At 34.6% G+C, this 23,854-nt stretch overlaps 3 protein-coding genes across 5 annotated transcripts; 2 read left to right on the top strand and 1 right to left on the bottom strand.

Moving 5' to 3' along the window:
* Positions 1–3,348: 3,348 nt before the first annotated feature.
* Positions 3,349–5,335, top strand: LOC107899442 (uncharacterized). Its single transcript, XM_016825162.2, has 3 exons — positions 3,349–3,859; positions 4,277–4,619; positions 5,071–5,335. Exons 1-3 carry the CDS (start codon positions 3,708–3,710, stop codon positions 5,134–5,136), a joined length of 561 nt encoding a protein of 186 aa, XP_016680651.1. The 5' UTR covers positions 3,349–3,707; the 3' UTR covers positions 5,137–5,335.
* A 1,863-nt stretch (positions 5,336–7,198) lies between these two features.
* LOC107899440 (protein GET4) lies at positions 7,199–11,726 on the top strand. Of its 2 annotated transcripts, none has more exons than XM_016825159.2 (12): positions 7,199–7,365; positions 7,697–7,776; positions 8,350–8,428; positions 8,658–8,739; positions 9,099–9,249; positions 9,527–9,617; positions 9,924–10,007; positions 10,449–10,495; positions 10,901–11,029; positions 11,189–11,273; positions 11,357–11,437; positions 11,508–11,726. In XM_016825159.2, the coding sequence occupies exons 1-12, from the start codon at positions 7,288–7,290 to the stop codon at positions 11,514–11,516; spliced, it is 996 nt and encodes a 331-aa protein (XP_016680648.1). In that variant the 5' UTR covers positions 7,199–7,287; the 3' UTR covers positions 11,517–11,726. The 2 variants fall into 2 exon arrangements, with proteins under 2 accessions (XP_016680648.1, XP_016680650.1); XM_016825161.2 differs by lacking the exon at positions 7,199–7,365 and adding an exon at positions 7,370–7,501.
* Positions 11,727–11,863: 137 nt separating this feature from the next.
* LOC107899439 (uncharacterized) lies at positions 11,864–19,158 on the bottom strand. Of its 2 annotated transcripts, XM_016825158.2 has the most exons (7): positions 19,061–19,138; positions 17,735–18,656; positions 17,559–17,617; positions 17,384–17,483; positions 14,740–17,289; positions 12,794–14,640; positions 11,864–12,287 (listed from the first exon to the last, which is right to left on the bottom strand). In XM_016825158.2, exons 2-6 carry the CDS (start codon positions 18,642–18,644, stop codon positions 12,824–12,826), a joined length of 5,436 nt encoding a protein of 1,811 aa, XP_016680647.2. In that variant the 5' UTR covers positions 18,645–18,656; positions 19,061–19,138; the 3' UTR covers positions 11,864–12,287; positions 12,794–12,823. The 2 variants fall into 2 exon arrangements, with proteins under 2 accessions (XP_016680647.2, XP_016680646.2); XM_016825157.2 differs by having other exon boundaries at positions 12,794–17,289; positions 19,061–19,158.
* Positions 19,159–23,854: the final 4,696 nt, after the last annotated feature.

Raw genomic sequence — 23,854 nt, 5'->3', positions numbered from 1 at the left:
ATAAAGGACATTGAACTCAGGATTTATTATTGCATCGAATTGAATATGCTTAAAAAGAAAATACTTGTACTCTCTCGATTCAATCAATTTGACGAGTTTCGATCTATCCGATCCATTAATGTTAGATTTTCTTTTTCTGAAAAATTGAGTTCAGGACGGGCGGAGAGGATGAATTTTGAAAAATAACTAGGTCGGGTCAGAATCAGATTGGAAGTAAATACGTTTATTTCAAAATATTTATAAAAATGCCACTAGTAAGTTGAGAGGAGATGGATTTGAGATGGGGAGACCATATTTAAATGATTTTGTTTCAGAGAATAAAAAAAATGTGAAATTGAAAATTAAGATTTGAGTTCCAACTTTGTATTTAATTTGTAAAATTGAATAATTAAAACACGAAAATATGTATAGTCAAACATCTACATAACAATTTCCTTTTTTTACTTTAGAAACACGCGATATTAAATAATAGCAAATAGACTTTGGCATTTTCAGTCAAACATAATAATACAACAAAATAATCAGTGAAATTGTTGAAAATAATTAATTTTTTAAATAATAAACAAATTTCTACATTTTTATCATTTTCAATATATATAAATGGTGGGCGTCGAAACCATCAAATATAAATTCTTACGACTAAATAACAGTAATTAACAGTATAGACCAGTAAGGTCGAATCCACATGGACTGACTATCTAATTTCGCTTTTTTTCGTGACCAAAATCGTTGTCGCGGTCACAGTCGTGCCCACAATCTGTGTGTAAAAATGCTAAAAATAAAAATGGGGGTTTAAATTGATTAAGATAAGAAAATACGAAAAATAAAATAAAAACATATTCGAAAATGTAAAAATAAATGGATAAATAAAATAATTTTTTTAAGCTTAGCCTTAGTCTCGGTGTACTTCAATCCTAAATCGATCCTTGAAATAGATTTTCCCTTCTAAGCAATAAGCTGGCTATAGCGGCCAAGAACGTCCAATCGCCAACTTTTCTTTATGTAGTCAATCCCGGTACAACCTGCAAATTGATTCTTGCCAAATTTCTAACTACAATACACGTGTACGCAATTTAAGATTTCGACAGCCTTACGATCTGAAAAGGCCAACTCGAATCAATGGCCTCAACCGCGTGGGTCGTTTAAATCCAATCTTTATCTCCTTTGACAGAATCCAACTGGCTTTTCCCACCTAGACACTCCAATTTGTTCATGGGAATTCTAACATAGCACAACTGATTCGACTTCCCAACTGTATGCCAAACAACTTCAACCCAACGTGCACTTTTTGAATTGAACTGAATCAACTTTAATGGATAAATTTGTACTATCCCATATACCGAAGAGATAGAAAATATTGCGTTGAGAGGTTTTTTAAGCGGGTTTGTATCTCACGATTATTTTGTTGGAGCAATTTCCGGGCTAAAGCTAAAAAAAAGTTTAATTAATCATAAAAAAAATCATAATAAATGGTTTAAATGAAATCATGAAAAGTGGGAAAGGAAAGGGCATTGGAAGATAATTAGACTTAAAGTTGAAAGTAAAAGAAAAAAAATTGAAAGAACAAAATCGCAGGAAGGGGAAAGAAAATAAGGAATTTGATTATTCCACGAGTTAAGTGTTCAATTGGTTGTAGCCACTAGGTATATTATTTTTAGTGTTAAAATTTAACTAGATTTTCCCTAAATATTATTACTAAATAATTTTAAATATTATCACTAAATAATTCAAAATTTTAAAAAAATTAAATTTAAACTAATTATAGAGTTGTAACAATATAAAAAATCCTTCAATCTTGATCCAGCCACTTTTTAAAAAAATCTTCAACCCTTCAATTCTTATCTAGTCATCTTTGAATCTTCAATCTTTTAATCAAGCCCTCCTCTTTGCTTTTTGTTTCAATTTAGCCCCCTTTTTTTGTAAGAGTTTGAATTCAGTACACCAACTTTATTCATGATAAGAAAAATCTAAATTTAATAGCATTTTATCTAATAATTAGCTAAAAATAAATACATTAAAAATACGAATTTATCTTGCTATCAATAAATTATTTTCATCATGTTAATAAAACTTTTTTATTTAATAAAATTCTATAATTCTTATAATTTTTATTTATAAGTAAGATAATTTATTTATCAATTAAATTTATCTAAGTTAAATTCGAATTTTTATTTATAAATACGATAAATCTTATAAATAATATTCTTTATAAAAGTAAATTTAATAATATAATGAAAAAAAATCATATTAGTCAATTTAAAAGCTTTTTCATGCTCGTACTTATATTATATTATAGATATCGGTTATATAAATTCATTCAATAAAAGTTTTTTAATTGATTAAAAATTTTGTATTTATAAGTATGATAAATTTTCCTTTAAAGTAAATTTATTTAACCAAATATTTTAGTAAAATATTTATAAAATTTATAAATAATAAAAATATTTAAACAACAAATCCAATAATATAAAGAATATTAAAATATTATTTTGGTCACTTGTACTTTTATACACTAAATTCTAATGTCATTTTTTAAGCGGTTATTTTTAATTAATTTTTTTAAATATTGTATTTTAATTACTGTAATCAGTGTAAATAACATTTTTGAAATAAATATTTGCTTATTTAAAGATTCAAATATTATAGTAGTAAAAAATTAAATAACAACACAAACCTTTTTAATATATTCATGTTAGGATATTATTATTATGAGATATCTTTTAGGCATATATTTAAGAACATCTTATATATCTTTCTTTTTTTTTACGTGATTACGGTTCTATAAATATGATGTATATTCTTGAAGTCCAACCAATAAGATTAAAAAAGATTTTTCTATTTTTCTCGGTCAGCAATTTGAATTTTTTTATGCAATTCATGTATTGTGCAAAATTAGAGGTGTTCATGGGTTGAGCCGGGTCCAATCAAAATTTTAGGCCTGTTTGTTAGGCTCAGGCTCAATCTGACTTGAAAAATGTGCCTAACATTTTGTCCAAGCTTGGTTCGAATAAAAATGCCAAAACTCGGGTCCGGCCTGACCGTATTAATTTTTTTGTATTATTTTTTAAAATTATAATACATCAAAAATACTAAAAAATATTAAAATAAATGTTTCCCAATAAATTGATTTTTTTAAAAAAAAATATGTATACTTAAATAATACTAAGATAGGTGTAACTTAACAGACAAATGACTCTAAAATAGTAACAAAATTAATAATAAAATAATAGTTATATAATAACAATAAAATAATAGTAATATAATAATGAAATAGTAGCAAAATAGTGAAAAATAACAAAAAAAAAAACAACAAAACAATAAAAAACAATAAGTTCTTTTTTTTGTTACATATTTGGGTCGGGAACAAGCCACATGAGCCAAAAGAGTCTTACCTAATACGAAAAAGTAGGCTTAATTATTTTACTCAAACCTATTTTTTGAGTTTATTTTTGAGACGGGTGGAGAATCTTCCAAAGAAAAGGATGATTTTATAAGAAAACAAAAGATGAGGTTAGCTGGTAGTAGAAGCCAAAAGAGAATGACTGGATGGATAATTATTATAACAAAATAAAATAAAAAGGCCCTCAGATTATATTTTCCTTTCCTCTTCATCACTTAATTCTTTATTTTTTGCTAAACCAAATCATAATAAATTGCAAAATTTAAGTCTTTCCCCAAACTGAAAATTGAAGCTTGAGAAACCAGGAATGGAATCAGAACTGACTGTAATAAAGTTAAAGCCAATAGAAGCAACCCCAGAAAGCTTCAAAGAATTCGGACAAGTCATTGAAGCATCCCCAGACGGAGCAGAATTCGGTCCGACTGATGCTCAGCTAGACCTTTCCAAAGGAATTCCCAGGTTTAATTTTTCATTTCTTTATCTATTTCTGTTACAAGTTTATGTTTTTGTCCGATTATTTTGTGGTTTTTCTTACATGCTTGGGGATTTTTATGGGATTTCAATTATTGGGTTTTGAACCTTTTTTTCTTTTCGGATTAAAATTCATACTAATTGCAGTTGTCTAGTCTTTTAGGTTATTTCAATCAGAGGAACCTGATAACATGGTAAATGGAGTGTACTAATTGTCTAGTTTGGAGGAGGAGAAATTCCCTACTTGATGTTATTTTTGATAATTCCAATCCAACTTGACATCGAGTAGCACAACTTGAGTTACTGGTTTTAATCATTGCTACAGATTTGGTATTTTAGCTTTAAGTCTTGGTTGTTTACTCACATTCTTTTCTATGTATTGACTTCCCAATGCAATTGTATTAGGTTTTACATCATGAACCTTCAGAACCGGCCGCTCAAGTTTTCAACGATTACGCATCATGCCAGTGTGACACAATGCCTTGGATCTATAGGGGGTCATGTTTGGTATCTCGGAATTGCTAAGCCTTCCTTGGTGGACTCGGAAGAAGTTAAGAATGAGAAAGGGAAGATAGCGGTGCAGTCTCGTTGTGGTCATTTCTACGTGCCTCCGGCCATTGACAATGTTCATGTTTTTAGAATTTCAGGTCCTAAGTTTATCAAACTTAATCGTGGAACGTGGCACGCCGGGCCTTTGTTTAAAGCCGATGCTATGGACTTCTACAACTTAGAGCTAAGCAATACCAATGTGAGTTCTTGTGCTCTTAAACCTTTCTCTCTTTGATCTTTTTCAGCTAAGTCCAACACTCACTCAAAACTGTAGCTTGCATCACAAGTCTTGAATTTCACTAAGAGAATTAGCTTTTAGATGTTCATTGGATAAATAACCTAATCATCTTTGCTGCAATGAGTGTGGTTATGAGCTATAGTACTGGAGGTAGATATACTGTATTACTTTGATTCTTTATTTTCCCTGAAATACTCGAGTACCCAATATCTGTCCTCGACACATGTTCAAGCATAGATACAAGGATTTGGCTCAATTGAGATATGAAAATTAAACATACCCGTGGAAGAGAGATATATATATATATTATATATCCGTGTTTAACATTGACACCCAAGTCCAAGTAAGGTATGTTTTAAGAATGTAAGGGATAGAATTGTCTGTATTTATGAGTGTTTTGTGAATAAAATAGGTGGTGGATCATACAACACATGTGTTCAAGAAGGAAAACGGAGTCATCTTTTCAATTGACGAGTAGCTTTGTTCATCCGATGCCGAAGATGTTGAGAGATGTGATTTTGGAGAGTGAAAACTTTCCAACACTATCAAATATGTTGATTTTGCGTTTTAGTTTTTCATACCTGATGTTATAATGTGATGTATATACATGATGAAACGATTAAAAAAAAATATTGGAGCTTAAAGTTTAAGTCTATAAAAATTTCGATTTAATTATAGCTTGTATTTTCATTTTTCATAACGTTGTGGGTAGACACTAAGCCTTAGTTTAGCGGTGTTTCTCAGAAGTGTTATTGAGATTAAAAAAATGCTTTGCAAGAACACTTTTTTAACCCAAAGCAAAAGCAAGAGCAAAAGTTAAAATTTTCTGCTTTTGCTTTTGGTTAAAAAAGTGTTCTTACAAAGCATTTTTTGTTCTAAAACTATTTTTTAGAAGCAATGCTCAACTTGATTGGAGGTTAAAACTGATAAAACAAAAATATATTCTTGGTTTAATTTGTTGGATTAACCAATTTAACTAATTTTTGGTTTAATTTGTAGGTTTAATCAATTTAATTATTTTTTATTAAATATTTAATGTTAAACAATATTAAATATAGTAAATAATTGATAAATTTAGGTAAAAGGATTTTTCCAGTTATTAATTTTGAAATTGAACAAATTGATTCCTTTTAAATAAATCAGCATAATTTAATTATTGCCAATTTTAAAAACAAGTAACTAAGGACTATTCATCATATTGTTCAATTGTATACACATTATCAATTTGGTCTTATTTTAATAAATTTATCCCGTAATATTTATGTAAATATTGAGGTTGAATTTGTTAAAAGTATATATAAACATTGAAGGTTAAATGTGTTACTATAATGCCGTAATTGATTGTCATTAATTGCTCACTTTTGAAATTGATATGAATTAAATTATTTTAATTTTTTTAGATGATTAATTTATTCAATTTCAAAATTAGATTTTTACCGTAAATTTAAATATATTTATAAGGGGGAGGGGATGTGGGTGTCAACACTTAACCACTGGCTGTAAGTGTAAAATTAAGAAGTTTAGAGGCTCATGTCTCATCAATTTCTAAAAATTGGTTAATATGTTAAAAATTATTAGATTAATAAATTTATTATTTAAACAAGTAAATATATATAAAATAAGTCTTTTATTCTATGATGATTTTTACCAGTGTCTAGATATGATATCAAACTTTACATAGTTGTCAAATTTGAGCTTCGAAACCATTTATATTTATAAATAGTTAATGCAAGTATGCTCAAATTTGTTTATTTTAAAATTTTATTTACAAAAATTTAATATTTCTTTTTTACTATTGATATATATATTTCGTTTTTTAAATTTCTCAACCGACACAATTTAATATATTTTTTTAATATTTGCATTACACCATAATATATAAAAAATATAAACTTAAAAAATGGGTTAGATATTATCTAAACAGATTCAATATTTTTATCCAAACTCTTATAAATATGAAAACAATGTAACTTGTATTATATGTACTGCTAAATGACACCTTTTTTTTTTATGGAAAATTACGCTTTGAAAGTAAGCTTTTTCACACCTTTAGACTTTTATCTATAATTTTATTACTTGCAACACAAGTTTAGAAACTTACTATTCAGAGGAGAAAATTTGGACTGTCTCTTGATCATATTTCTAAAGTTTTGAATGTTGCCTTGCCTCAGCCATTTCCTTCACTGTCAACATCAGGCATTGGTCTGAGATAACAGTGCCAGTGCTTAGCACCATTCAATTTGTATTTGCAGTGCAAAACAGAAACTAAGAGTTTGAATGACTGTCATTGATGACTTCCAAGGAAGAACTTGGTTGCATTATGCTGCTTACTATGCCCTCTTTTTTCATTTTCATAAGATGGACTGACATCTGCTGACTAAACGTTTTGATTATCGACTTAATGAAAAGCACCTGCATTCTAGCTTGACATTCAACTACAGGTTTACTATATATGAATATGAACTTTTAATCCCTCCATGTCCAAGTGGAGATAACTGAATACATTTATTTATTTTTTCATAAAACAGAAACATAAGAAATAAGGAGGCCCAAACCATTTGCTGAAACAGGCCTTAGTTTGGATTCTTTCCTTAACCGGAAAAACAAAAGAAAATCAGATCTTTCAAGAATGGAAAGTGGAAATCAAGTAAGAGAGAAAATGTCGAGAGAAAAACCCAGAAGAGCTAATCTTCCTCCTGTTCAAGAGGTTCTTTCCCCCCTTCTTTTTACCATTGTTTTTTGACACAATTTTGGTGAAAAACAAAGGAAATAATCCATCATTTCCTTGGTAGCTAAAAAAAGTTGATAATTTTGAATTATTAGTCCCAAGACTTCCCTTGATTGTAAGAAAAACAGCGATTGGATATTGGGTGTAACATTTCATTTAATTGAACCTTTTGTTATTTTGATCTCTGGTTTATTTTTTTATTTTATATTATAGATGTGGTAAATTCTAGTGTTTGATTTCTTATATGATTGGAATTTATTATTATGGTATAAAATTCCTAATTGCATTGATTTTTTAATATGAAATGCAGAATATTAATAAATTAGAGAAAGTTATAAACGATGGTAATTCCTACGGAGCTCAGCAGATGTACAAGTCTATAAGTGCACGGTATGACTGCAGTTTCCCAAATTTATAAAATTTTAGAGGTACAAATAGCCGGAAATGATATATTAGTCTATGTTACTCAGACTCATGAGCGCATGCAGGATACAAGTACGTTAAAATTTTTTTATCTAGATCTAGTCTATAAGTGCATGGTATAAATGGATGGAAATGGTATACCAGTCTATGTTACTAGGACTCGAGTGCATGTCGGATATAAGTTGGTTCAAATCCTATTTCTCCAAGTCTTTCTTATATTTAAAGGGTGGGAAAGCCATGCCAATGTTAAAGTATATGTTAGACACAAATGCACAGGCTTAGCTTCTTAGATGGAGCTTAATGGGGTAGATCCACTTATAGATGGATTATAAGGCGTCTAAGCTCGAGTAGGTTAAGGGTGCCACTTGCATTAATATTTGATTTCCAGTTTCAATTCAGGGTTCTGTATTAATAGCTTTTCATTGTTTGTTCTATTTCGGATCTTGCAATAAGGATAAAGGTAAGAATGGTGTGTTGATGTTTTCCTTTTTTCTTTCAAAGACTTATCATTGATTATGAAACATGCACAACCTATTTCAGATATGTATCTGCTCAACGATGTGCTGAGGCCTTGGATCTGCTTCATTCAGGGGCATGCCTTCAATTGAAGCAGGGGGAGGTTATTATTTTCTTTCAGTTACATTTATCCGGAGCTTATTAGTAAGGTTTTTTTTTTCTCAATGTTATATGCAAAGCCTAGGATATATTAGCTGTTTACGGGACAACAGTATTCTATGATTGAAAGGCTTAAGAGATTGCCATGAGGGTATCTGCTATGCTGGTATTATTTATGGTTGTCTTTTACTTCATTATCCTTTGCTTCAAAGTCACGAAACGGATCTTTTCAGGTTACTTGTGGGTCTGAGCTTGCAGTCATGCTTGTCGATGCCCTTGTCAAAGGGAAAATACCTTGTGACCCAGAGATCCTTGGTCAGTTCATGCCTTCTCTTGTAGTTTGATTTGCTTATCATCATAGGTTGTAATTTATGTTACTCAGACTCGAGTATGTATTCCACCTGGGTATGTTCAATTATTTTCGAGTTGATCATATCCCCATACCCACTTTTAGATATCCATCTGAATGGGTATTGGGCATGGATACTTTATGAAGAGTCAGAGTAACATAGGTTGTAATGAAGAGTTTATGGACCCTCTTCTCTTATTCCGATGACTTGAGTATCTTTTATTTAAATAATAAAAAAGGAAAAGCCTTAAAATTAATTATGTTATCGGGTTTGTTTGGTTATGCTATTTCTGTTTTTGTAACTACGGTAAAATGTATACGTCAGATCGTATTCGGAAAATCTACAAGCTGTTTCCGCAGATTCCGGTGCCTAGTAACTTTGCAGTAGAAGATGACGTTCAAGAACTTACCGAAGCTCTTGGGGCAGCAAAAACACGTCTTCACGGCTGCTCCTCATTCTTAAAAGCTGCTATAAAGTGAGAATTGCTATATTGTACTGTTAAAGTTACCTTGTGTTTCAGCATAATAGTAGATGTCTGAGTTATTTTTTATTCATTTCTTGATGATTATTGAACACTTACTCTTACACTTACACTCAAGTCTAGGTAACATAGGAAGAATCATAGCCTCTCTGATTGTGATTAAAAGATACCGCGACATTGCAATATCTGTGGAGGCTTAAGATTAGGCTGTTTATAATAATAAACTTGCACTTTATTTTCCCTGAACTATTTTTCTTTCTTCGGGTTTTAGGTGGTCTGCAGAGTTTGGTGCTGACAAGAACGGTGATCCGCAGCTGCATACTATGCTGGCTGAGTACATATATTCTGAATCTCTTGAAATGGTAGGTTTGGAAGTAAATATTTAGGCTTTGCTTTTGCTTCTTCAATGATCTATCTCAAATTTGTTCTTCTCCCTTGCTCAACTAGCAATGAATCAGGGTCATGAAGTATTGGACTGGACCAGCCAGTTCATTTGAGAACTGGTTGATCAGGCAGTTTAGTTGAGGTCTTTTTATGCTCTGCTAATACATGCATGGGCAAGTATCTGCCACAAAAGCCTTTGAAACTATCCTTATATCGAGGTCAAAGGTCTGTTCATGAGTTAACATACGTATAGATGTCTACAATCATGTAATGTTGTTTTGTAGGACATGGCCAAAGTATCGTATCATTTCGTTCGAGGAAACAACCTAAAGAAGTTTGCAAATACTTTAGTAAACTTCATGAGCAAGGTTAATTTTCTTCTCTTTCTTTCTCCTTGCCATGGATACACCTCAAGGTTTTATTGTTTCAATTATTCATTTTTCTTGAAATACCGGTGCCCAAAACACGTGTCACACTCATATCTAGACAAAGGATTGGAGATTTGATCCTCCAAATACATGGGAAAACAGAAAAAAAAAATTAAACATACCCTTATGAGACGCATAATCATATCCGACACTCTCACCCGAGTCCAAATAACATCGTTTGATCTATAAAGTGCTAAAATAATTCAGAACTCAAGTTAAGAAATTATGGTTGTATTAGGGTTGGTTGTAAAAAATGTATGGAAGATTAGCATAACTCAATCAACGCACTCAGGTTCAAGTTTGAGCTCAATGATCAAAGGGTATTACTTTTCATCTGAAACTTATTTAATGTCATAACTGATTAGCTTTTCAACCGTACAGTGTTATCCAGGTGAAGATGATATAGCCATTGCACGAGCCATTCTTATGTAAGCTCATCGATAAACTTCCCCCTCACCTCTAATTTTACTATTCTTGTTGCCTCTACTTTTAAAAGCAATCAATAATACCAAACTTTACTTTTGAAGTACTCGTGTTCGACCCTCATATCTGACACATATTCATACATGGGTATGGCAATATGAGCTTCCAAGGACACTTCAAATCCATGAAAATCTTGGAAAAACTTGAACATACCTGAATTGGATATATATCCATATCCAATAAGTCGAGTTTGTTGACATAGATATCATTCTTCCAGTGATTCCAATAACGGTAGGGATTTTAGTTATTTCTCAACTTTGCATCATTCAAACCTGGAAATAAAATCAAGAGTGTGTATTTTGTAGTCTTCAATTATTTAGTAATGAAGGAACATTACTTTGGGATGGTAGGTATTTGTCAATGGGTAATCTTCAAGATGCTAGTTCCCTTATGGAGGAATTAAAGAAGCAAGTGCAAGCCCAGGAGCTGGAATTTCCTGTATCTGATTTGATTCAGTTTATCAATTTACTCTTGCTAACGTAAGTCATTATTATTATTAGCTGAAATTTTGTGGAATAATAAAATTGATATACACCTGGACTTTGTTAATTGATGGAAATTGGTGTTTTAAGGGTAATATTAATCTATGTTTCTAGTATTGTAGGTTTCAAATTCAGGCTATTTGCATGTGTTTGCAGGTTGGAAAAAGAGACGTTGCCTCTTTTTAATGCATTGAGAGTGAAGTACAAGCCTAGCATAGACCGAGAACCCGCATTCAATGAGGTTCGACAATTTCATTTTGTTCTTTTGGGTTGGGTTGAAGTGTACATGATGTATGGTGTTCTGACACAACCATGATAGTTCAGTTGGTATGTGACATTGCGGAAAAGTTCTATGGCGTGCAGCGTAGAAATCCATTTCAAGATATGTTCGGAGACATGCTGAAGGTGAGTGATGCATCCAACTAATACTCATCTTATCTTAAGCTGTTTATTAACAACAACATTCCTTGTGCAGATGATGTGATGAGTTGTCGGCTCAAATCCCTTTCCAGTTTCTGATTAGAGAAGCAATTTCCTTTTCATCTCCAAATATTTATGATATTGTTTCCTATTTATTTATAATATTAATTAATGTTATACCCTTTGTAAACAAGATGGATCCATTCTTTGGTTAAATCAAATTTTGCCTCCGAATTATTCATTTGGAAAGCTATAATAAGCATTCTTATGGTAACGATGTTCATTTAACCTATGCTACCCGTACAAAGCACTTTGGGTCACATGACAAACACAACGATGATTGACATGCGGAACATCAGCCTCGAACCGATTTATGGATTCCATTGGTTAACAAGTTTTAGCAAAAACAAATATCATAACACATGCTTTTACTGATCAAATTCACAAGGAACCAAAACAATAATCAGGAGCTGGGCTCCATAATTCGATATAATGCAATGCATGATAATCCCTTGTACGACATGGATATGATTACGCAGCAGAAAGAAATAGAATTGATTCAACAATTCTCTGGGTCCTCTCCTCTAGGAATTAGCTTCAGTGAAAAAGGTCATCATCTAAATGATTATATATTACACTAGCCGGAGCACACGTGAAGGGCAATACACTCAGTACTGCATAATTCTACCAAAGAAAGAATCTGAGCACAAGACTCGAGTTGCACCAGATGAGCCATCTGCCACCTGCTTGCTTTCTTCTATGGCAACTCGAATCATCCCTACCAAACCCCACACCGATATCAGAACCACTGGACGTATTCTCCCCTACAACAATTCTGCCAAAAGTACAAAATATGAGAACCGGAAAACTAATGCAGATAAAATAAAAGAGAAACCAAGAAACGCAGATAAATAAAAGAGAAGCATTTGTCTTAGGAAACACTGATATATGGTAAACGTGCATGATGCAGCAATCATGTAGGTTTCTGTACTTTGGACCCTACATTGAAGATGAACTTCCTTTAAGAATCCACTCCAACCTCATAAATAAATTATTAAAAGATAGTAAAACTCGAAGCATTTATCTAAACCCCAGAGATCTAATTTCCAAGCTCCTGAAAGAACAGCTGCTCCTATTTCTACCCTTTGACAGTAATATAGATTTAGTTTTTGACCACTTCAGCACCAATAAACACTTGAAAGACGAAACCATACAATTCATTAACTGATTTAAGTGCATGAGATTGCAAGATATCACTCAAACCATGCTCTCAAATAGTTTCCAATTATTCTAACACCATCAAGTTAAAATCTTTCAACAGATACAAAAGAAAAGTAATACCTGAAATTTCCAAGTAATACAGTAAAGCAATTAAGTTGCAGGTTCTACACTTTCAGCACCCGCAGGGGGTAAAGTTTCCATTTCTGTAGTTGTAGAAACAGCTGATGTTTCCTCACTGTTAGTTTCGAGAACTGTTGAAGCTTCAACACCTGAGGTTGTGGGAGAAGTCAAAGTTTCCTCAGCTAAGTTTGTGGGACTGGTTGGAGTTTCCTCATCCAATTTTGCGGTCATAGTTGGACTGTTCTCAGCCAAAGTTGTCGGAATAGCCAGAGTTTCCTCATGTAGGGTCACAGGAGCACTTGTAGTTTCCTCACCTGAGGTTGCAGGAATGTTTGCAGTTTCCTCACCCGTGGTTGTAGGAATGGTCTGAGTTTCTGGACCCAATGTTACAGGAACAGTAGGACTTCCCTCATTGAAGGAAGGAGGAATAGTAGCTCCTTCGCTGAATGATGGAGGAATAACTTGAGTTTCTTCACTGAATGTCAGAGGAACGGTTGGGGTTTCTTCACCCAAGGTTTCAGGAATACTTGGCCTTTCCTCTGCCAAGGTCACTGGATCAGTAGGAGTTTCTTCATCCAGGTTAGTGGGAATGATATGACTTTCTTCACTCGAGGTTGAGGGAATACTATGAGTTCCTTCACCCAAGGTTGCAGGAAGGGTAGGAGTTTCTTGACCTAAGGTTGCAGGAATGGTTGTTTCCTCACACACAATAGTAGGAATGGTCAGAGTTTCCCTACCCAACATTCCAGGAATGGTAGGAGTTTCCACACCTGAGGTTGTGGGAGTAGTCGAAGTTTCCTCAGCTGAGTTTGTGGAACTCGTTTTAGTTTCCTCATCCAAGGTTTTAGGATTCATTGGAGTTTCCTCATCCAATTTTGCAATAATAGTTGGATTGTCCTCAGCCAAAGTTGTAGGAACAGCGAGAGTTTCCTCATGCAAGGTTTCAGTAGCAGTTGTTTCCTCACCCAAGTTTGCAGGAATGGTTGTAGTTTCCTCACCCATGGTTGTAGAAATGGTCTGAGTTTCCGGACCCGATGTTACAGGAACAGTAGGAGTTCCCTCACTGAAAGGATGAGGAATTGTAGGAGTTTCTTTGCTGAATGATGGAAGAATGGCAGGAGTTTCACTGAAAGACAGAGGAACAGATGGACTTTCTTCACCCAAGGTTTCCGGAGTACTGGGGGTTTCCTCGGCCGAGGTCACTGGATTGGCACGAGTTTCTTCGGCCAGGTTAGTGGGAATGCTTCGATTTGCTTCGCTTGAGGTTGAGGGAGTGCTACAAGTTTCTTCACCCAAGGTTGCAGGAAAGGTAGGAGTTTCTTGACCTAAGGTTGCAGGAATGGTTGTTTCCTCATACACAGTTGTAAGAACGGTCTTAGTTTCACGATCCAATGTTCCAGGAAGGGTATGAGTTCCTTCGCTGAAAGTCAGAGAAACTGCTGGAGCTTCTTCACTAAAGGCTGCAGGGACATATGGAGCATCTTCGCCCAAGGTTCTGGGAATGCTAGGGGTTTCCTCTGCCAAGGTCATTGGACGGATAGTAGTTTCTTCATCCAAGTTTGGAGGAATGCTACAAGTTTCTTCACCCGAGGGTGTGGGAATGGTACAGATTTCTTCACCCACAGTGGCAGGAACACTAGGAATTTCTGGATCGAAGGTAGCAATGCTTGAAGTTTGATCATGCAAGGTTGTGGTCATGGTCGAAGTTTCTTTGCTCGAAGTTAAGTGAGAAAGTGAAGCTTCCTCAACCAGGCTTGCAGGAGCGGTTGACATTTGCTCATTAATGATTGCGAAAACAGGCAATGATTGTTCACCTACATTTGCGGCAACAGCCATTGTTTCCACACCTGCAGTCATGGTAACAGGTAATGTTTTCTCATACATGGTTGTAGCAACAACCAAAGTTCCATCAGCTAAGGTCGTGGGAATGGCTGAAGTATCCTCACCTGTAGTTGAGGCTATGAACCAAGGTTCCTCATGGAACGATGTAGCAATGGGTAAAGTTTCCTCACCAAGGGTTGAAACCATGAATGAAGCTTCCTCACCTAAGCTTGGGGCAATAAGTGCATGGTCCCCACAAGGGGCTGAAGCAATGAATAGATTCTCCTCAGCTAGGGTTGGAGCATACAGTGAAGCTTTAAATGATTCAGAAATAGTGTAGTTGAGTTGATAAGTTACAGACACTGGCCCAAAGACGTTGAATTTCCCGGCACTATTGTAAGCAACTTCTGCATCAGATGATCTTCTAAAAACAATTCTAGCACGGCGGGTTTCACGATCAACTTCTGTCTCGGATTCCTTTAACGGTCCAAAGTGCTTGAACATCTTATTTAGCTTTGTTTCTGAAGGAACAGAATTGATCTCGGGAAAGCTCATAACAATTTCTGCTGGGGCCCTCTCATCAACATAGCCAGGGGGTTTCTGTGATGTCAAATCATAACTGGTATCAGAATATCGCTTTCGAGACTTACGGACTTTTTGAATTGGTTTATCTAATTCGACAGGCACAAATTGATATTGTCCCCTACTGGTTCCCAGTGATGGCTGCTCCTCAGAACCGTTTTGGACTATCCTGTCAGTCCAATAAGTGTCACTCATGTCTTCAAACTCAAAAGTTTCAGAAGAACCAATGATAGAATTTGGCGACTTCTTCCTTTTCCCAACTGCTTTGTCTCCAGAAAGTCGATCCAGAACTATTGAATCTCTAAAATCCGAGAAGAAGCTAATAATAATATTAAGAGAATTGTAACTTTTCATCGGATCACATGCTGCTAAGTGAAGTTGCAGCAACAACTCGTCAAGTGATGAATATTCAGTCAAAATATCTGTCCTCTTTCGCTCGGCATCCTCAAGATTATCAACGGGAACATCATATCCACATGTAGCAGGAGTTTCACAGCCACCATCAAGCTTGTGTAACCTATCACCACCAGACTTTAGAATCGATGGGGATCCGGTCATTTGGCTTGCAGCTCTACTGATACGCTCACCAATCTTAAAGGAAGGCTTTGGGAAATGAGGTGTGCTTAGAGACCCTTTAGTTGTCTTCCTCCCTTCCTGCATCACGGATTCTTCTGAGGAATCAATGGCTTTTCTTTTCTTGCTAAATGATGATGAAGGGGGCTTATTACCTATCACATCAGACCCGATTTCGCCATCAGGAGAATCAAATGTCTCGCTCATTAATTTGGATAAGCTTCTTTCCTTTTTACTAGGATACAAACCATCCTTCAGATTATGCTTCCGTTTAAGGTAAGATCTCCGAGTCTTCGAAGCCTCAGATTTTTGCTCACCATCCGTATCCATAGGAGTGGCACACTCAACTACCTCAAGCGTTTTCTCCTCAGAAAATTGGGATTCAGGCAGCTGATGATAACCTTTTAAACGATGGAATGCCAACAATTGAGCTTTAGCAATCACAAGGTCGAGTCGATCAGCCCCACTGGATGGAGACTCCGCTAATGCTTTCATATAGTCAATTAATTTGTCAGGCTCAAAAGAACTAGGACTTAAAGATACATCAATACCGTCTCTTAAACTTGATTCTTCCCGAACTCCCGCATTCTCAACTTTTTGGAATTTTATCTTGTCATAGGAATCCTTCGGCATGCAAGGGCAAGCCAGACCGATCTCGACCCGTCTAGAAAATTCTTGCAAAGCACAATTGACTGCATTCTCGAATGATTCTAAATTACTCTGCTTCACTATTTGAGAGAAATGCGTTCGGAATGGCTTCAAAACAGACGGTTCATTCCAAGCAAATGTTCGATCCCCAAAGTATGCTACCAGAAAGCTATCCTTCTTTTGATACTTCATTGCCTTCTCCGAAGCATCAGAAGGATCAAATATCTGTCCTGGCCACCATGGATGGCTCTTGACCTTACCCCAGACTAAATCAGAAACTGAAAATCCACCTTCTTCCTCGGACAGAAGTTGCTGGTACTTAGCTTGATGCACCTTTAAGCCACTCACGGACTTGAGAGCTGTCTGTTTAACAGTCAGTTCATCTATATTGGTTGGCTGGTCAAAATCACTATCATGTTCTACGACGTCCATTTCTCCCACTTGCTCTAAACAATCCGGTTCATCACTAGTAACTTGATCTTCAACATTCATTTCTTTCCCTACACTTGAATCATCCTCAAAAACCACATTTTTAGCTAATGGATCATCATTTCCCGAGGACTGTAACTCCTTATCAGAAGCAACAGCAGGAGATATTTGGTTCGAAACATTGTTATCGACTTTTGGGACTTCACCTTCACCGCTACCAACAAATACATCCATTTGATGACCTAATGGTTCAGAAACATCACTTGCATCACAATTTTTAGGGCTAACACCCATTTTCTCAACTTCAACATCTTGCTCTGCATCAAAACCGACATCTTTAGCATCGGAAACCTGCTTTTCAGCAAGCATTGCTTCCCCCATGCTTAAATCAACTCCTTCTCCTCCGTCAATAACTGGCTCAGGTTTTAAGCATTGGACACTACCTGCACAAGATAAACCCTGACCAAATAAACATTATCCGAACCAAAAAAAAAAAAATTAAAAATAAGAATAAAAAATCAACTCTTTCAACTACACCTGTATCATGGTTTTTGTTGCTTAGGTAAGGAGTATTAACCTCCATCTGCTGTTTCTCAGACTCAGTACCTTGCTTGTCGATCTCCATGTCTGAACTAACCTGCAAAAGACGATGAATCAGGCTGGTTCAAAGATGCATATTTGTACCATCAGACTTAACCGAACTTGGAAGTACCTTCTCGTCTAATCGACCTTCGACAATCGATTCCGTTGACTGACACGAATAGACCGGATCTGCATATATAATGTTTGAGATTTTCAGTGCTGACACCTAATCTCAAACTTCATGGCTGTTCTTCAACTTTAAATTTCAAATTATATTCAAAAGCACTAATTTTCAATTTTTCATACCTTTAGCTTCAGAAGTGTTGACATTCAAGGATGTGGCATCTACATTGTCATTTGGAGCTTTCTTTATCGGTTCAGATATAGTTTCATGAGCACCATCTAAGGCATTCAAATATTCCTCATCGATTGCCATTGCAGCTTCCTCAACAATTTTATTTTGTATGCCTGAATCTTCAGATGCAGCGGACAAACATACAACTGGTTTCTGGTGTTCATGATTCACTTCATTACCATCCAAATTACCAACTTTACCTGTCTCTGTAGCTTGATTCAAATCTCCCCCACCTTCATCAATTCCGCTAGACTGCTCTGTGTTCTTACCTGCAGAATTACCAGGTGCACTGAAACCCAAAACCCTGGCTCCATTTACCTCATTCCGAGCCTTAGCTTCACCACCTGAAACTTCATACCTTGAACCCAAATCACTGGCTGCACCACCTTCACTATCTAAGGTACTCGGATTACCCTCCAAACCAACTTCATCGGACTCATTATGACCACAAATTACATCATTAGAACAAGACCGAACCACACCTCCATTTACCTCATTCTGAGCCCTACCTTCACCACCTGAAACCTCATTCCTTGAACCCAAACCATCCACCGCATGGCAGTCACTATCTAAGGTTCTTAAGTTACCCTCCAAACCAACTTTACTGGACTCTTCATGACCACGAACTGCTTCAACAATAGAACTAGCCTGAACTGTCTCTCCATCTCCCCCATCAATATGAACATGAGAATCCAAAACCTCCACAGTTACCTCATCTCCATTATCACGACCCGCTTCACCTCCTTCCTCAATCCGAATTTGATCCTCACAAGCCATTGTTTCAACCACAGTTTCACTAACAGTTACTGAAGATTCTGAAACAATACTCACGGAATCACCCTTCTCTTTTGCTTCATCCATTCAATAACCGATCTGGGTATTTTCCAAAATCATCAACATTAAAGCTCCAAGAGTGAAATATATAGAAGAAAAAAGAAAAAAACAGAAACTGATAAAATAACATTTTCAGACCATATAAATTATAGCGATAAAAGAACTCAGCAACTGTTTCACTAAGCAAACTATTTCCTTAGTTTCATCCATAAAAAAAATCTGGGTATTACTCAAAATCATCGAAAGAGAAGCTCCAGGATTTAAACTTTCCAAAGAAGGAAAAAAAGTGGAAAATCTGATGAACCCTAATGACAAAAACTGAAACAAAAATAAAGCCACCTTCAAACTGAGAAATCGTAGGAGAAATGAAAGGAAAAACATGATGAATTCTTTATTTCATAAACTAAAGAGATAAGATCTAAAGGTGAAGAATTTACGGCTACCTTTGAAAAACCTCCTGGAAAGAAAACTGAAGAGGGCCTGGGGATGATTTGAGTTCTGAAAGAGCGAAGAAAAAAAAAGTACCAAAGAGAGAATGGAGGGTTTATTTAAGAGATCCATAGACAATAAACAAAAGGGATAATATAAATTTTGGCCCCTGAACTTGGAAATTAAGTCCATTTTGGTATCTATTCCTTTTTTTTTTCACTTTAGTACCTAAATTAGATCCATTTTTGGTCCTTAACTTGGATTCCGTCAAGATTTGATGATATGATTATTGTTCTTGACATACAACTGGATTGACCAGTCAGACTAATTAGATCGAGAATCGACTAGTGGACTAACACATACAAGGGGGTCGAATTGGTTGAATATGAAACTGCTCGAAACTAGTAAAAATAAAAAAATAGGACAAACACCAGTAATTAAATCAATTTTTTAAAAATAATTTATGAATTTGTAATTATTTTTTATTTAACAGTTGAACCAATCAACCGATTGAATTCGAAATCAATGGTTTTATTGATTCAACCATTGGTCTAATTATTAAAACACTATATGTGACATTCTAAGTTATATCACGTCATCATTTGAAAATTTATATAAGTTTTTTAATTTTCAATTGATGATTTGGTAAAATCTCAAAGTGTCGTATCATCGAACTTTTACATTTTCAAGTTCAAGGACCAAAGTTGTCAAGTTAAGCTATTAAAGTAGATAAAAAAAAGTTTAAGTACTAAAATGAATGTAGTTGTTAAGTTTAGGAGTAAAAAATGATATTATTCCAAACAAAACCCAAGTAAATTATGGTTGTTGTCCTTTACACTTTTTCAGGTCATCTCTCTCACCAAAATATTTTGGTTTTCAATATAACACTGTTGTCATGTACGTGCCATATTATCGTTGGGCTTTCAAGCATTTACTAGACATTTTGAGATAATATTGCTAGAAATTTCTATAAACAACTAAAAAAGTGATCCAACATTGGTGTTCCATTCCCATACCCACTCTACTTGCTTTTATGTACCATTTTAATTTTAAATTACTATCAAATAATTTAAATCTTATTTTGATTTTTACCTACATAATTTAATGATATTTAATTTTTAAAATTTTAGTATTTGTATATTTTTATTTATTTTGGTATTTAAATTTAGTAACTAAATTTATTTTGATTTTTGAACTTGAAAATATATAAAAGTACAATTATATGCCACATCATCATTTAAAAATTAAAACAGTTTATATAAATTTTTAGTGTTTTAATAATCATACCAATTGTTAAACCGATTAAACCACTAATTATTCTATTCAATCGATTTGATTGGTTCAACTACTAGATGGTTAGGTCTTTTATCGTTTAGCGGAAGGTAGTCTTTGATAAGGAAATGAAAGTTGATTTGATGTTTCATATTCCCAAAAGGGCCTGGCTAGCTGAGCTAAGGGGTTAAAATAGTCGGCTCAATTAATACCCGAATCAAACTATCGGTTTTTTTTTGAAACTGACTCAAAAGAATTGATTAATTATAAAAGTGACTCAAACGTAAAATCTTACACGAGAATGACCCATTCTATACAGTGCACACCGGTGCCGTCATTGTGCCGTCATATCCATTGGCGGCACCACCCGTAATTATGACCTAATGATTAGTCGTTTAAAAAAATAAATTTTTTGGTGTCGCCATTCCCCTTGGCAACACCAATATGTATTTTTCTACATACTCATTAAAAATACAAGTATTCTGGGAGAAAAAGAAAAAATAAAAATAATTTAATAGGTGTCGTCGTTCTCTTTGACTGCACCAAATAAATTTAAATAAAAAATTTTGGTGCCACCATTCTTGTTGGCGGCACTAGTGATTTTAAAAAAAAAATTGAATTTTTTTAGGTGCAGCTAAGCTGTGTGGCAGCACCAGTGTCTGAATTTTTTTTAAAAATTTTTATTGGTGCCGACAGGCTCTATGGTGTCATCACCCACTATATAACTAAATTTTGTTGAAGTTTTTCTTGCATTAACTCTTTAAGAGAGATAGAGAGAAAAAAAAAGAAAAAAAATATTTGTGTTAAGTAGAAGAGAAAACAAATTGTATAGAAGATGAATAGCCAAATGTTTTTGGTATATGTTCAGTTCGATGGGGTAATTCTACCATCAACTAAAGTTGATTTTATATTCAAAGGTTGTCATAAAGTAAGGATGAGATTCAATAAGACTATAAAGATGGAAGAAGTGAAATGAAAGATCAATGCAAAAATAACTCTTCGTTGTCGGATGACAATGTCAAGATTATTTTACAAATTTCCAATTTCCCCAGATCCGTTGAAATTTACGGAGATGGAACTTGTAGATGATGATGACCTAACCACTATGCTCGTAATTTATTAGTCGACTGGGAATGTCACCCCAACTAGTTGAGTTGTTCGCTCAGTTAGTCGACTTAGAGCCCGTTCAAAATGTCACTCAAATAAGTCAACATCATGGGTTTGACTTTGATTTCAATGTCGAATGGGCAGATCCGTCAGGCTGTGAAGGGACACCACAATGGCCCGAAAATCCAAACTATGGTGGGAGTTCGTATAACAACTCTATCTCGGGTCCTCGTCTAAAGATACATCCGGAGGTGATAGACACCAATACAGATGGTGAAGAAGGGTCCGATAATGATGATTATTCTCATCACGATGGTGAAAATTTTAGTGACCTCGATTTGGATGAGGTCCTAGACAATATCGACAATAAAGGCATGGAGAAAGGTGAAGATGTACACCCCCTTTCGATCGAGAACCTGAGTCGTGGCATTATTATACGGAATGACCTTGAGGCCCACATGTTGAGCGTAGATGCTCGCATGAGGCATACATAGAAAAACAAATAATTTTATAAAGTAATTTAAAATTGTGGTTTTAATTGGAAATGTATAGTGTCAGTTGTAATATTTGTAGTGTCAATGGGACACTCGAGTATACCAAGGTTCGAACCTAAAGGATTGCCAAGTGGATAAATGTTCTTATCAAGTTAATTATAAGTTAAGCAATTATTAATCTAATCGAGTCGAAAATTATTAGTACAAGTTCAAATAAAAAATTGTTTATGGACGAAATTTAAATTATCAATTAAACTAACTAATCTAATTCTCTTCCTTGTTGTTTTAAAAAATGTAAATGATAAACCGATGGTCGATTGATTCGCTAATCATTAACTAAGCTAATAAATCTATGCCGATTATATTTATTGTCACTCTTAGCTAAGAATCTCATCTCGATCTTATCCTAAACTAAAACATACCACATAGGTTCTGCTCTCAGTCTCGCCTAAGCATATAGGTCTCCTCTTGGTCTCACTACTTGGCACAATTATATCGAACTCTCATTTCGGTCTTATTTATCTAGATTTTCCATTAGAGGTTTCAATTCTAGTGAATTAAGCATTTTGATATAATTGAACAATCAATATATCAAACATAAACATTAACTTGACTAGCAAATAACTAATCAACCAACCATCAACAAATTTAACACATAATTAAACTTCAATTCCTAACAAGCATTTTATCAAACACATGGTAAGCATAAAATAAGAGTAAAGAGTTTGAGAAATGCTCATTTGATTTATGAAAATTGAATGAAACCCAAGAGTTTGATCATCTCCCTTTTACATAGTCTTCGACAATGAGGAAGAAAAGAAACAATAAAAATAAAATCTATTCTAAAAAGAAAAAAGAAAAGAAAAAGAAAAAGAAAGAAAATCCTTACCTAAAACTATGAAAACTTAAGAAGAAATGCTCAGCCAACAAAATCTGAAATGAAAGGCTTATAAAGTTGTATTTATAGCCTACTAACACTTAACCTAACAATGATAATTTTGCCCTTAAGTGAAATATAGGCTTAAGTTTATTGGACATAAAATTTCCCTTGTAGTTTTTTCACCTATCAGACAGTGGTATCGTGCTTGGCTATTGCAATACCCATAACAGTCTTGAAATTGATGGTCTTAGGATGGCTCAGTATCGCGATATCATTGTTGCTGACCTCGATTCTCTTTATTTCAGCACTATGAAGGGTATCACGACTTTCATGTTTCGATATTGCGATACCCCATTCTAGATGATGTTTTCTTTATGTTCGGCCCACCGCCGACTCCCTACAACACTCAATCAACTCATTAGATTCCCCATGACACGATTGGCCAATTTGGGTCTAAAAATGACTTAAAACTAATAAAAAATTATTAATGATAAAACTCAAAATCAACAAAAACATTTAAAAAACACTTAAATTACTTGAGAATAAGCTCCTTATGTTTAGAGAGCCTAATTTGATGTATCAAATTACGACAGATCAGTAGACTCTGATGCGACACTTGCACCCGAATTCCCTAGGTACCCAAGTATAATACTTGCTCACTGGTTGGCGGTAGATTTAGAGTTTGAAGGGTTGTTCATAGGGCAATAGTTCGAGAATAAGGTTGGCTGTGTATTTTCCATCAAGCAGTACAACATGAAGGTGTCGGTGGACTACAATGTCACAAAGTCTACACCGACATTATGTGTTAGAGAATGTTTGGGGGCTGAAGAAGGGTGCAATTAGCGGGTTCAGACTATTTATATAAAGGACTCAACTATGGACAATCTGAGAATTAGAAAGGCCTCATACATGCACTGGTGCACGTATGATGCAAGACCATTGCAAACTGGATGCGAAAATAATCTGCAACTGCATCATGCCACTGGTGAAAGACATGCCCATCATTCCTGTACCGATCTTGATTGATGACATGCAAGCCTAGTTCCAATCTAGGG

Source organism: Gossypium hirsutum, chromosome D04 (genome assembly GCF_007990345.1).
Source record: "Gossypium hirsutum isolate 1008001.06 chromosome D04, Gossypium_hirsutum_v2.1, whole genome shotgun sequence".
NCBI classification, from domain to species: Eukaryota; Viridiplantae; Streptophyta; class Magnoliopsida; order Malvales; family Malvaceae; genus Gossypium; species Gossypium hirsutum.
Note: the sequence above shows the minus strand (reverse complement) of the source record. Positions and strands in the feature narration are given on the sequence as shown.

Coding starts and splice junctions, on each gene's coding strand:
- LOC107899442 (XM_016825162.2), top strand. CDS start 3,708: ATGGAATCAGAACTGACTGTAATAAAGTTAAAGCCAATAGAAGCAACC. Junction 3,860..4,276: donor CTTTCCAAAGGAATTCCCAG/GTTTAATTTTTC, acceptor CAATTGTATTAG/GTTTTACATCATGAACCTTC. Junction 4,620..5,070: donor TAGAGCTAAGCAATACCAAT/GTGAGTTCTTGT, acceptor TGAATAAAATAG/GTGGTGGATCATACAACACA.
- LOC107899440 (XM_016825159.2), top strand. CDS start 7,288: ATGGAAAGTGGAAATCAAGTAAGAGAGAAAATGTCGAGAGAAAAACCC. Junction 8,740..9,098: donor TTGTGACCCAGAGATCCTTG/GTCAGTTCATGC, acceptor TGTATACGTCAG/ATCGTATTCGGAAAATCTAC. Junction 10,008..10,448: donor TAGTAAACTTCATGAGCAAG/GTTAATTTTCTT, acceptor TCAACCGTACAG/TGTTATCCAGGTGAAGATGA.
- LOC107899439 (XM_016825157.2), bottom strand. CDS start 18,644: ATGGATGAAGCAAAAGAGAAGGGTGATTCCGTGAGTATTGTTTCAGAA. Junction 17,484..17,558: donor AAGGTCGATTAGACGAGAAG/GTACTTCCAAGT, acceptor CGTCTTTTGCAG/GTTAGTTCAGACATGGAGAT. Junction 17,290..17,383: donor CAACAAAAACCATGATACAG/GTGTAGTTGAAA, acceptor TATCTTGTGCAG/GTAGTGTCCAATGCTTAAAA.